The sequence below is a fragment of the Lynx rufus genome, unplaced genomic scaffold (genome assembly GCF_022079265.1).
Source record: "Lynx rufus isolate CCGP_SWC_20201006 ecotype Redwood Valley unplaced genomic scaffold, mLynRuf1.p SCAF_8, whole genome shotgun sequence".
Lineage (NCBI taxonomy): Eukaryota > Metazoa > Chordata > Mammalia > Carnivora > Felidae > Lynx > Lynx rufus.
In genome coordinates this window covers 114,589,130-114,602,457 of record NW_025814896.1, presented here as the reverse complement: position 1 = coordinate 114,602,457, position 13,328 = coordinate 114,589,130, and the positions used below count along the sequence as shown (strand labels likewise).

The window sequence follows — 13,328 nt, the reverse complement described above, 5'->3', positions numbered from 1 at the left end:
CTGAGATGATTTTCACTTAAAAAAAATCTTTTTCTTTTATTCAGATTGGCTAATTAGTTATACTCAGTTTTTATTTTATGATTCCTTCTGCCATCTCAAATCTGCTTTGAGTCTCTCTGGTGAACTTTTCATTTTAGGAATTTTATGTTTCAACTCCAGAATTTCCCTTTTGTTCTTTAAAATAATTTTTTGTTGTTGAGATTCTTCACTTGTTGAGTCATTTCCACCATTTGTTCCTGTAATTCTCCATACCTGATTTCCTGTTTTTCTGTAAAAATATTCACAGTGGCTTCTTTGAAGTCCTTGTCTGCCAAATCTAAATCTTGGGAACTCAGAGATATTTCTCAGTGATTTTGTTTTCCTTAGGCATGGGTCACTCTTTATTCACATGTCTTACAATTCTTAATTTAATACTGAACGTTTTAAACAACATTGTAGAATTCTGGATTCTGATTCCCCCCACTTTGGAGGTTGTTGTTGCTTTGTTTGTTTGCTAACCCACCAGGACTATATTTCTGTAATTTGTTTCTTTTCAGTCTTGCAGTCATGTCTCTCGTCATTTTACCCCCCTGGTTTTAATTTTTAAATTATTCGTTTGTTGCCTCTGTGTCCACGTGGCTTAGTGGTCAGCCAAAGATTTTGATAAGTGATTGTGCTTAAGCAACCTCACCAGTAAGTCTGTATCCAGGTGTGCCTTGGCTTTTGTTTTCTTTGTTTTTATTTTATGTTATGCCCTCTCACATCTTTTCTGCATATGCATGGGACTTAGTTGACTGAGAATATATGGATAGCTTGTGCTGGGTCTGGTTTTGCTACACATGTGTACAACCTCTGATCCTTGTGTAGTATGTGGAGAGTTTACCAAGCCCCCTATGTTTCTTTTCACTTCTTACAACTTTCTATTAAGTGCTTTGCTTGCTCCAGACAGGGTCTTGACTTCAGGTAGCAGAGCTGATACACCTCATTTTTGTTGCGACTGAGCCCTTTAAACTGACAGCTGTCCTCTCTGCAGTAGCAGTCCTTCTTTCTGGTTTTCATGGCTTGCCCCACCCACCCTGGTTGAAGGACAGTTTTGTCTAGCTTTGTAGTTGGTTTTCAGGAAGTGGATTTATCATCTTCCTCATTCTCTGTTCTGTCATGGTGGAAGTGAATCTCTAAATACTTTTGTTAGGATATACTTTTATCCATTGATTTTTGTCTTAAATATTTGCTAAGTTTGCTTTCAGTTTTTTTATGTGAGAGATATAAAAAATAGAAATTGAATTTATTTCATTATGAATACTTCAAAAAATTAAGACTCTATTTTCGTTACTTCTGAGATACAGAGCTGGTGCATCAGTTTCCTTATCTGTAAAGTGGTCACAGTAATAGTCCTTATCTCAAGGGTTTTTGTGAAGATTAAATGAATTTTTAAGCATTTAAGGTAGTGTTTTACATGTAGTTAGTACTAGGTAAATAACTGTTTTCATATATGTTTATGTGTTTGCCATTTTCTGTATTAAATTTTCATTTTGAAGTGCCTTGTCAACTTAATTTCTAAACTCTGGGAGATATGTCACTTTGGCAGCCCCCTTTATCTGCCTGTTGAATGATACTAAATTAAGTTTCTTACCTATGTAGTGTACACTTGTATGTTTACCCATACTCTGTGTGCCTTTGTTGATAAAATTTTACTACACTGTAGGCGGTGAGCTTCATTTTCTCCAAATTGGAGGAGCTTGTGACGATATTGATGAAGCTGATATACTAGTGGATGGAGCTCTTTCTAAAGGAATAGAACCATCTTCAGAAGGTTCCAAACCTTTATCAAATCCTTCAAGTCCTGGCATTTCAGGTATGATACTGAGTTTTTAAATGACTCTTAAAACAGAAATTCTTGTGATGTTCAAAGGTTTCTGATTCTTAAATAATCTTAAACATTCTTTCAGTTTTTACAGTCAACTGTTGGTTACTTAGTTGAGGGAATTCATTTCCTGGTTGTCATTCTTTTACTAGGCTTGATTTTGTTTATTATATATCACTATTATTTTCTGTAGTTAGAAATTGTTGTAAACATTAAAATAAAAAATGCTTTTTCACCTGTGGTAGGTTGGCCAATATTGGCCATGTCACCTAAGAGGCAAAAACACAATTTTGGCCATTAAGGAGCTTTTGGTGTAGTTAGGGAGGGAAGTAGCATGAAATAGAGGAGTTCATTAAGTGAGTATAAAATCAATGGAGTGGCTAATATTACTGATATCACTACTGGAATTGAAAAGCTAAAAAAATACTCTCTCCCTGGGGCACGATATTCAGATTTTTGTTGCCCCATTGTGCATCATTACACAGGTTTGTTTTTGTTTGTTGTTCGTATGTCTTCTCCTATCTATGTTCTTTCTATACTGCCCTCCAGAGCTGCTTTTTCAGAAAAAGTAATGCTAACATGTTACTCCTGTTGAAATTCTAATTTGCTTTGTGGACTTCTTTGAAGTAACTCTATAATTTTATTCTCTGTGTTTAGTTACAATAAATTTTTCATGATTTCTTAAGTATATGATTCCATTTCATGCTGTTTACATGTTACCCTGAACTCTTCTTTGTGCTTCCACAGTTAATGCTGTTAGTGCTGTTAATGTTTTACCCTTAGCTCTTAACACATTTTATTCCCTAAGCTTTTAGCTTGTAAGTATTTATTTGCCATCAGTATAGCTTTGCCTTTTTAAAATTACTTTTTTATAAAGTAAAAAAGGGCAGATGTTATGTACTTACTGATGCTTAGCATTTTGTTTTGTAAATAACAAAGTCTAAAAGTTATTTATTGGTTTGATACAGATTTGGCTTGCCTTTCAGCACTACTTTTGTTGCCCTTATTAACTTAGGGCTGGTTAGAGCTCAGGACTATTTTTTCTCTTTATTTTTATTTTTATTTTTATTTTTGAGAGAACACACAAGCAGGGGAGAAGGCTAGAAGGGGGAAGCGAGAGAGAGAGAGAGAGAGAGAGAGAGAGAGAGAGAGAGAATATCTTAAGCAGACTCTATGCTCAGCACAGAGCGCAACTCATGGCTCGATCCCACAACCCTGGGGTCATGACTTGAGCTGATATCAAGAGTTGGATGCTCAACCGACTGAGCCGCCCAGGCACCCCAGTCAAGGCTCTTCTAACAGGTTGAGTTTGGGTTTGTCCAGTAAGAGGTACCCTGTCTGTAATCTAAAATATTCAAGTGGATTTTCATTGTGGCCATTATGTAGTCAGTGCTAGTTTCTTCATTTGCCTGTAGATCTCTTAGCTCTCATTAATAACTCTCAAGAGAGGCACCTGGGTGGCTCATTTGGTTAAGTGTCCAACTCTTGGTTTTGGCTCAAATCCTGATCTCACAGTTTCGTGAGTTTGAGCCCCATGTCTGGCTCTTTGCTGGCAGCGCAGACCCTGCTTGGGATTTTCTCTCTTCCTCTCTCTCTCTCTCTCTACCCCTCCTCTATTTGACCTGTCTCTGTCTTTCTGAAAAATTAAAAAAAAAAAAAAAAAATATATATATATATATACACACACACACACACACACACACACATATATGTATATATATAACACCTTTCAGGATATTTTGCAGTTGTTGTAATTGATTAGACAGAAAACACAGATTAAAACTACTTTGTTTTAAAAACCTATTTCAAATTCAATATTTACTGTTGTTAAGGAGTTGATTTATTGGTGGACCAGCCATTCACCCTTGACATCCTGACATCTCTAGTGGAGCTAACCCGCTTTGAGACTTTGACCCCACGGTTTTCAGCCACTGTTCCTCCATGCTGGGTAGAAGTTCAGCAAGAACAGCAGCAAAGGAGGCATCCTCAACATTTACATCAGCAACACCACGGAGATGCTGCTCAGCATACTAGAACTTGGAAACTACAGACTGACAGGTAAAACATTGTTTCAGGGTATTAAATTTTAAGTCTACATTATATATTTGTTAGAGGCAACATAAAATTCTTAAATATATTGTTTCTCTTAACTTTTTCTATTAATAACTTTTTTCTTTTCATTTGTCACCTTAATTTTGGAAATTTCTATATTCTTAGTTGTAGGATAAAATAGTGAGAGTAATCCACCATTGCAATTAGTTTGGTCACTCAGTTCACAAGTTGATTTACTAGATAGATAAATGGTTGCTTTGTGCAGTCACTCCTGTAGACACTAGTAATATGGTTGTCGCTGGAATTTCTATCCTAGTGGGGATAGAAAGACAGTAAGCTGTCAGCGCAGAGCGTGGTGTGGGGCTCGATCCCACAGACCGTGAGATCATGACCTAAGCCAAGGGCAAGAGTCAGACACTTAACTGAGCCACCCACACGCCCCAAGAAGTTCTTGTTTTAAAATGCAGATTCCTGGGACCCCACTCATAGATTTTGGGTGGGGCCCAGGAATCTGCAGACAATTCTGATGCATAATGCTCCATAGTGTAAGAAACAGGGTTTATTGTAATGTTCAGTTCACAGGGTAGGTGTCACTTTCTAAGGTAAGATCAATTATTGCGCTAAGATTAACCTCTCTTTTGGGAGCTGCTTGTCTTCTCTCTTGATCCCATTGAGAGGCACTGAGTTTTGTTGGAGGCTGCAAATCCAAGAATATGAAAAGTGTTAATGACAATGTGGTTTTGGTCAGCGAAAGATTTTTGCTGTATTTAGCATTTTCCCCCTTATTTGACAGCAATAGCTGGGATGAACATGTGTTTGAATTGGTTCTACCTAAAGCCTGTATGGTTGGACATGTGGACTTCAAATTTGTTTTGAACTCAAACATCACCAATATTCCGCAGATACAAGTGACACTGCTGAAAAATAAAGCTCCGGGCTTAGGGAAAGTCAATGGTAAGAATGAATCAGAATTTATATTTGAAGATTTTGCAGTTTATTTCTTTAAAAAACAAACAAACTGATTTTCAACTTGACTGTCTAGGTTTCATATCCCTCCCCTGCCTCCTCTCTGCTCTCTCCCCTACCCCCATATTTGTTTTCTGCTCTGCTCCTGGTCGTTTTATTTTAGAAAAAGTTACTTCTAGAACATTTTAGAGGTTTTTGGTAGTTCAGTATTGTATGGAAATGCATAAACTGGAATAATGTAATTATGCTATTTGGGAAATTCAGTTAGTTCCTTTCTAAATTAGTTTCACTTTCATCACTACTAGACTTACATGTTTTTCTTCCTAACGTGGAGACCCAATTGGGAAAAGAACTTTGTTAATGAAGTCATATACTCTTTTTTTTTTTTTTCAACGTTTATTTATTTTTGGGACAGAGAGAGACAGAGCATGAACGGGGGAGGGGCAGAGAGAGAGGGAGACACAGAATCGGAAACAGGCTCCAGGCTCCGAGCCATCAGCCCAGAGCCTGACGCGGGGCTCGAACTCACGGACCGCGAGATCGTGACCTGGCTGAAGTCGGACGCTTAACCGACTGCGCCACCCAGGCGCCCCTGAAGTCATATACTCTTAAGACTATTGGTGAAACTCAGCCTTTCACAGAATGCCAAAATACACCCAACTTTATTTGCCTTTTTTTTTTTTTTTTTACAAGTTCAGACTTTGGTGTTTTGAGTTCGTTGAATAGATTGTACACATGTAACATGTTGGGAACTAGACGTTACTGTCTGGTGTTTACTGCTTAATCGGTTAATTTAAAAGGCAGGAGATAATTTCATATTACCATATCACATGGCTGCTTTACACCAGGGGTAGAAACAATGAAACACGAAAAATTCCTTATTTTCAAAAATACATATGTACGTGTGTGTGTGTGTGTGTGTGTGTGTGTGTGTGTGTGTGTGTGTGGTGCATTTTTTTGAATCGTGACAGATTCTATTTTAATTGGGTCTAGGATTTAGGCACTGGTGTTTTGAAAACTTTGCAGGTGTTTGTACTCTGCAGCCTAGGGTATGAACTTTTAGTTTAGTTGCCAGCACATTATTTCTCAGGTGAATATTGAATTCCATTAAAAGAGAGAATAGTGTATGAAACAATGGGACCTAATTTTTTTCTTCTTCTGACAACCATTTTGTAGCATCTGTGATAAAAATCACAGTAGTTCCCAATATAACAAGGTTTTAGAATTTCAGGCACATAAATTATTGATATTAAGCAAAATTAAGTTTACTAATATTTTTATCCTCTAGAAACAGCAGTAGATAGGCAGATCACCTTTCCTTTGTCTCCAGCTCTTAACATTGAAGTGGAACAAAATGGGAAACCGTCCCTGGTTGATTTGAATGAAGAAATGCAGCACATGGATGTAGAGGAATCACAGTGTGAGTGAAATTACAGAGCTGTTGTCCATGACAGTAAAAGGAATAGTGATCCAAAATGCATCATGTTGGGCAAAGATTTCCTTATGGCTTGCAAAAACATGGTTTTAAAAATACAATTAAAAAATAACCTGTAATTCTGCTTTGGCAATATGCTTTAACTTTCAGCTCATCTTTGTGAACACAGCTGCGCTAATACTTGCATTCTTGTTTTTTAATATCCCAAGATTTAAAATCATGTCATGGTTTTGTAATATTTTTGGAAAATCAAGGTGAATGTAAATAATATGGGAATGGAAAGCAACATATGTCAGATATGTGAAAATATATCAGATCTTTGACTATATTTCCTTAGCATGATAGTGAATTCTTACTTGAACACATTCGAATTATGGTATATTGTGTGGTGGTATCATAAATGGGATAGATATTTGCTTATTACTTATTTTTAAATTCTAAGCTAATTTAAAAGAAAATGATGTTTTTTTTCTTTTTAGGTCTTAGATTGTGTCCATTTTTAGAAGATCACAAAGAAGACATTCTGTGTGGACCAGTATGGCTTGCTAGTGGCCTTGATCTCTCAGGGCATGCTGGGATGTTGACATTAACAAGCCCCAAACTTGTTAAAGGTGAAGTAACATATTTTACGAAAGCAGGATAGATAATGCCACAAATGTGAAATAGATTTTTTTAAACTGGTCTCACAAAACTAAGATACTTTTTTGTTTGGGATTTGCATTAATAGTTGCACCAGTTTCCTGATAACTGAGGTCCCTTCTTCTCAGAAGTGACTCTGATACTACTTTCTGTGTTTTGGAGGTTTCAGTACTTTTTGAGAAAGTATAAAAAAATGAATATTTGCACACTTAGTGTGATATAGCAGAGCTTTTTTGAGTAACCAGGTGACATGTTCTGGCATGGTTGCCTTTCCCGTCAACTTAGAGTTCTCTGTCTTGATTTGTTGTATTTTATTTATTTATTTTTATTGTTGTAATATTTCCTCTTGAGGGTTTTTATAGAAGAGTTTTGATAACATCAGATGTAATTATTGAGTTTCTCACATATACACATTTTAATTAATGTGTATTTAAAAGTAATTGGCTCTTATGTAGATGGTAGATATTACAGTAGTAGGATGTTTATATATCAGCCTTCATTTCCCAGTAAATTAAAAAAGCCAACAAAGTACCTACCTTGATTATTAAAGTAAGTTTGGATGTGGGATGGGATGTGGTGATCCTTCCTCAAGCCAGAAAGTACCTCACCACCTAAATAACAACGATTTTCATTTGTGTACATTCCCTTCGTAATAGCTGTCCACATTTACACATTTACCGTTAGATGCATAGTATGTGTTGTATACGAGTTTTAATGTGCTCTCTTGACTACAGCTCATTCATTCATTAAGTTTATGACATCCTGTGGTGTGTTATGCTACGTGCTGGGGTACAGCAGTGAGCAAGACTAATAAGATCTCTTGTATTGCTGAGAGTATAACTTAACTTTTGTTGAATGAGACTGTGAAACGTAAATTTGTATATGAATATAAAGATGTTGGCTTTGACAAAATGGAGGGTGGAATTATATGACATGTATTTCAAAGGACTAAATTTAAAAGTGTTAACTTTCCTAGAATTTACTGAAGATGGTTTTTTTTTTCCTTTCCAAATTCTCCAGAAATCTTTGGTACTGGAGAAAATGATTGCTAAATTTTTAGAGTAAAAGGAAGATCTGGGTCAAAGAGGTTTGGAAAAAGAAAACAGAGAGGGAGGGTCTTGTCAGACACTAAAACAAAGAGTAATAACACAACAATAAGATTATAACAGTGTAATGTTAGCACAGTAGGCAGGTGGATCAGTGGAAAACAACAAAGGTAGCTTTTGTAATTACAGAAGGATTTAATACCTGTGAGATAACAATAGGCTGATGGTTTACTGGTGAGTGTATTAATTTGAGGTTATTTTTGCAGTATATTTTACATATGGATTGTGTGGTATGATCTCAGTTTAGTTAAAAGGAAGCAAAATGTACTGGTGATAGTAACGACCAGTATTTATTGAGTGCTCTCTTTGTGCCATGCACAATTGTGTTTTAGGTACTTTTGAGGTAGGTACCCTTATTCCCATTTTACATTTGAAGGAACTGAACCACAGGAGATTATCGGGCACATGTCTAATAAATAACTGAGCCATTATTCAGACCCAGGTCGTGACGCCAAAGCCTGTGCTTTTTGTGCTTGTGTATATGTGCGTATGTCTGTGTGCGTGTGTGTGTAAGAGGACCGGATGCATTCACAGAATGGTACCTTCCATTATCGATCAGTGGTGCTCACTGAAAGGTAGTTTTATCTTTGTGTTTTTCCCATAGTTGACAAAATGTTATTAAAATGTATCATTTCGCCAGGGAAAGATATGCAAAATGTTTGTAACATTTAGTCAGAATTTTCTGTCTTGTGTTGTTGGTATAGCCCCTGTGCTTTTTGTTATTTTGCTACCAACATATGAAGGTTATTCAGTGATTAGACTCAATAATTTGAAAATTTGTGGAATTAATTACATAACTTGCTCTGTTAAGGTGAAAAACAATTTGTTCTTTTGGTGATTTGGTTATTTTTCCCATTCTGTGTTGGCTCCTCTAGGTATGGCAGGAGGAAAATACCGTTCCTTTTTAATCCACGTCAAGGCAGTAAATGAAAGAGGAACCGATGAGATCTGTAATGGTGGTATACGCCCGGTAGTAAGACTTCCATCCTTAAAACACCAGAGTAACAAGGGTTATTCACTTGCTTCACTCTTGGCAAAAGTTGCAGCAGGCAAGGTATGAAGCTGTGCCATTTTGAACTACAGCAGTGCTATTATAGACATGGTGGACAAGATCTGACACACTCTTGAAGTAGTATGACCCTTTATTGATTTTTCAATAGGCACTTTGTTTATAATTTTTCCTTGCAGTGACTGACTTTAAATATACAATTAAGAAGAATCTATTTTGAATTAACTGTAAGCAAGTGTTTATAAAGTATGCTCAGCAGACTAATTGTTAGCAGATATTTCCCTTTATAATTGTTTTAGACCATAATACCTCTTTATTTAGGTTTTAGAGTTTGTTTCTATGTCCTTTACTGGTAACTCACCACTTTTTTTTGGGTAAACATTTGGGAGGATGCAGGAAGAGAAGTTGGGGAGTAATGTTAGAGATAAATCCTAATTTCAAGGTTGATTTTCTACAACTAGCTGTGTACCATGCAGTCTCTTCATAATTGTCTAATCTTGGATTTTCCTGAACTCTGGAGATTTTTGTTTCTCTATCATCATTATTCATAAGCAACAATAGCAATATCAGTAACACCAATCATCTTATATTTGTATAGGTCTTCCAATTTTTCAAGGACTTCTGTGTACTTTATCTGATTTAATCCTCAAAATAACTCTGAGGTAGGCAGAGCAGGTGCTATTATTATCTCCATTTTTCATATTGAAAGTGAGTGAACCTTGGAGATGGGGAGCTGTCATATTTCATATCGCTTCTAAGTGCTGTGGCTGGGACTTGGACTCAGGACTTTGGCTTTCTAATCTATAATCATTGGGTTATTGCCTTTAAAACAGCCACTTTGTTTTTTCCCCGTTATAAATACTGGGGGAAATTAGTCATTTACTGAATATGAGGGTAAAAGCTTTCATTTTAATTTGATATTTTTTTGATAGTCATAATACAGTTATTTTCCTTTTTAAAAAAACTTTATTTAAATGGTAAATGCTTTTTTAGTTTCATTTGTTTGTTCATTGAGTTATTTGTTTTTGTATGTTTAGGAAAAATCATCTAATGTTAAGAATGAAAATTCAGGTAGCGCCCGCAAATCTGAGAACCTCCGGGGCTGTGACTTACTGCAAGAGGTCTCAGTCACCATTCGAAGATTTAAGAAAACTTCAATTTCTAAGGAAAGGTAACCTCATTTCCTTCTTCTGCTATTCTCCTGGTAATAAATGTACAAAGGATGAATTCTAATAAACATTAACACACACATGTAAAATGGAAAAAAAAAATTATTTTGTTTATTTATGTGAGAGACAAAGTGTGAGCGGGGGACGGGCAGGGCGGGGGCAGAGAGACAGGGAGTCACGGAACCTGAAGCAGGCTCCAGGCTCTGAGCTGTTAGCACAGAGCCCGACATGGGGCTTGAACTCAGTAACCTCGAGTTCATGACTGAGCCAAAGTTGGACGCTTAACAAACTGAACCACCCAGGCACCCCACACATAAAATTTTTAAATCTTTTACTTGAAAATTTTTGTTTGGTCTCCATTTCACTTAAGTATTTGTAATCTCAGTGAGGGTATGAATTATCTTTCTACTTCATTGGTTTATCCCAGGTATCTGTACAGTGCTTGGTATATACCAGGAATATGATATTTGTAGAACGAGGAAAGACAAATATAATTTGAAGTTTTATTCACTCTTTGTCAGAATATAGTACATTATTGTAAACTTCATTTCTTTTAAAACTTTCTATAAACGAAGTATTGCTTATATGCTGTTTTGACCTTTTAATACCATAACCTTAAATTAATAGGTCAACATTCCATTGTTAATATTTAATTTTCAAAAACGTATTTTAAATTGTGATATTCATGATTTCAAATAACCAACCAGGTTGTGGTAGGTTTAGTCATAACTGTTCTATTTTGGTTGTTAATGTGTTTATATCTTCTGTTTTTTAGAGTGCAACGATGTGCTATGTTACAGTTTTCAGAATTTCACGAGAAGCTTCTTAACACTCTTTGTAGAAAAGCAGATGATGGCCAAATCACAGAACATGCCCAGAGCCTTGTGTTGGATACCCTTTGTTGGTTAGCTGGAGTACATTCGAATGGACCTGGAAGGTTAATAATTAAGATTCTACTAACAACTGATGATAGCTATTTGGAGATTATGAGTAGAAGTTCAAGATGAGTCTAAACATCTGCTATTGTTTTGCAGCTCCAAAGAAGGAAATGAGAGCCTGCTTTCAAAAACACGAAAATGTCTTTCAGACATTGTGCGTGTATGCTTCTTTGAGGCGGGACGCAGCATAGCCCATAAGTGTGCCCGATTTCTAGCCTTGTGCATTAGGTTAGTGGTTTTTTAAGTTGAAAGTACACTTTGTAGGTGCAGCTATAGTTTGATAGGTGATGCTGTGTCTGTAGTGTAATTTGATACTTGGTGAATGAATGTATAACAGAAGAATTTTCATAAGTTAAAAAAATCTCGAAAGTTGATGAGGGTTACTCAGTCTTTTTTTTTTTTTTTAAATATTTATTTATTTTTGAGAGTGAGAGCGTGCCAGATGGCCTTATGTGAGGCTCAAACTCATGAACCAGAAGATCGTGACCTGAGGCAAAGTCAGATGCTTAACCAACTGAGCTACCTGGGCGCCCAAGACTCTTGGGTTTTTTTGTTGTTGTTGTTTGTTGTTTTTTTTTTTAAGTTTATTTACTTATTTTCAGAGAGAGAAAAAACACGAACAGGGGAAGGGTAGGGGAGGGGCAGGGGAGGGGAGAGAATTCCAAGGTCAACGTGAGGCCCAATGTGTCGCTTGAACTCTGGAACAAACTCTGATATCATGATATGAGCTGAAATCAAGAGTTGGATGCTAAACCGACTGAACCACTCAGGTGCCCTGAGGATTATTGAGATTCTAAGAAAGAATTTTAGGTTTTTAGGGGGAAAATGTCAACTTGCATAAGTCTTTTAATAAAAGAAGTCTACCAGGCTTCTTTACCTATTGGTAGCATTTTGGGAAGTTTTGTAAGGGGAACCCTTCCCCCACTTTTTATCTTCCCTGATTGTCGTTTGATTCTTCACCTGAGGCATTATTCCCGTTTACGTGACATTCTTACCAGGTTTATTTGTAACATTGTGTAGACCTTTCTTTTAGACCCTGAGACTTAAACCATCTAGGAAATGTTTAAAAACTGATAGTCAGTAATGCCTATGCCTGCTTGTTAATCCTTTTTGGTGAAGAGAATGGTTTAATGCAAAGGAAAACCGTGACAAAGACCTTCAGTATAATCAGTCCTTGTGTTCTTTCTGCATGTATATGGGGCTTTAAGGCAGATTTTTCTTGTAATCTGTATGAATACATTTTAAAATTTAGTTTTAGGTACTACAGCATGTTTAGGATTGAATTTAGACATTGGGTGATACATTTAAGTTTTTTTCTTCTAAATTTTTTCAGTAATGGCAAATGTGACCCGTGTCAACCAGGATTTGGATCTGTTCTGTTGAAGGCCTTACTTGAGAATATGTCATTTTTACCTGCAGCAGCAACTGGTGGTATGTGAAATTAGTTTACTCACAAATAACAGTAGTCATAGGAAATATCTCACAATATATTTGAGATTATGTAGTCAACATTTTCCCCTCAGTTAGCCCCTCTTTTTTCTCTAGCTTCTCTAAGGGTTGGCAGATTGTGAGAAGGTGGGCAGATACTCTGTTCAGTAATACTGGTTGGAAAAGTGGGAGAGTTAAGTAAATAGCAAGTCGTCTCAATTCATACATTTTCTATACCTCATTCAAATTGTTGAGTTGTTTGGTTGTTCACAGACTATAGATCACATCTTCCCAAATTTGCTAAAATGCCAGCAGGTGCAGAGAGATGACCTAAGGAAAATGGTCCGTGCGTGTATTGTGTGTGGTTGCTGGGACTTTGGCAAACTAGAAAAGGGGCCAGTAGGTTTTTAAAGCACCTGAAGACTATAAACATGCCATTCAAGAATGAATGTAGAAAAAGAAAAGAATGAATGTAGTTATCAAGTAGCACTTTATAAAGCAGTCCCCCTAAAATAGCACATATATAAAGCAATAAAAATTTTACAAGTATTTTCAATGTTTTGTGCCATTTTAGTTGCTATAAAGAGCTACTAATTTGCCCTTCTAAACCTAACATTATCTTTTTGTAGACATTTTTTACAGTCTTTTGTTTAATAATCAATTCACTCAACAAGTTGTCTCAATGAGATAAATATATTTCACAAGGATTTGATCTTTGTGGTATTATAGAAAAAAACTGTTCA

General features: G+C 36.2%; 1 protein-coding gene across 6 annotated transcripts in view; it reads left to right on the top strand.

Moving 5' to 3' along the window:
* BIRC6 (baculoviral IAP repeat containing 6) overlaps positions 1 to 13,328 on the top strand; it is a 225,438-nt gene that overhangs the window by 60,016 nt on the left and 152,094 nt on the right. For 3 of the 6 annotated variants that reach the window (XR_006960345.1, XM_047069618.1, XM_047069615.1), the window contains exons 11-20: positions 1,685 to 1,834; positions 3,676 to 3,901; positions 4,689 to 4,849; positions 6,150 to 6,281; positions 6,776 to 6,907; positions 8,917 to 9,095; positions 10,088 to 10,221; positions 10,995 to 11,156; positions 11,254 to 11,385; positions 12,491 to 12,588. Coding sequence is in view for 5 of the 6 variants with exons in the window: in XM_047069618.1 (XP_046925574.1) it covers positions 1,685 to 1,834; positions 3,676 to 3,901; positions 4,689 to 4,849; positions 6,150 to 6,281; positions 6,776 to 6,907; positions 8,917 to 9,095; positions 10,088 to 10,221; positions 10,995 to 11,156; positions 11,254 to 11,385; positions 12,491 to 12,588 (1,506 nt within the window). In the remaining variant the exon portion in view is untranslated. The remainder of the gene's footprint in view (positions 1 to 1,684; positions 1,835 to 3,675; positions 3,902 to 4,688; positions 4,850 to 6,149; positions 6,282 to 6,775; positions 6,908 to 8,916; positions 9,096 to 10,087; positions 10,222 to 10,994; positions 11,157 to 11,253; positions 11,386 to 12,490; positions 12,589 to 13,328) is intronic. The other 3 variants (XM_047069617.1, XM_047069616.1, XM_047069619.1) reach the window with 2 other exon arrangements.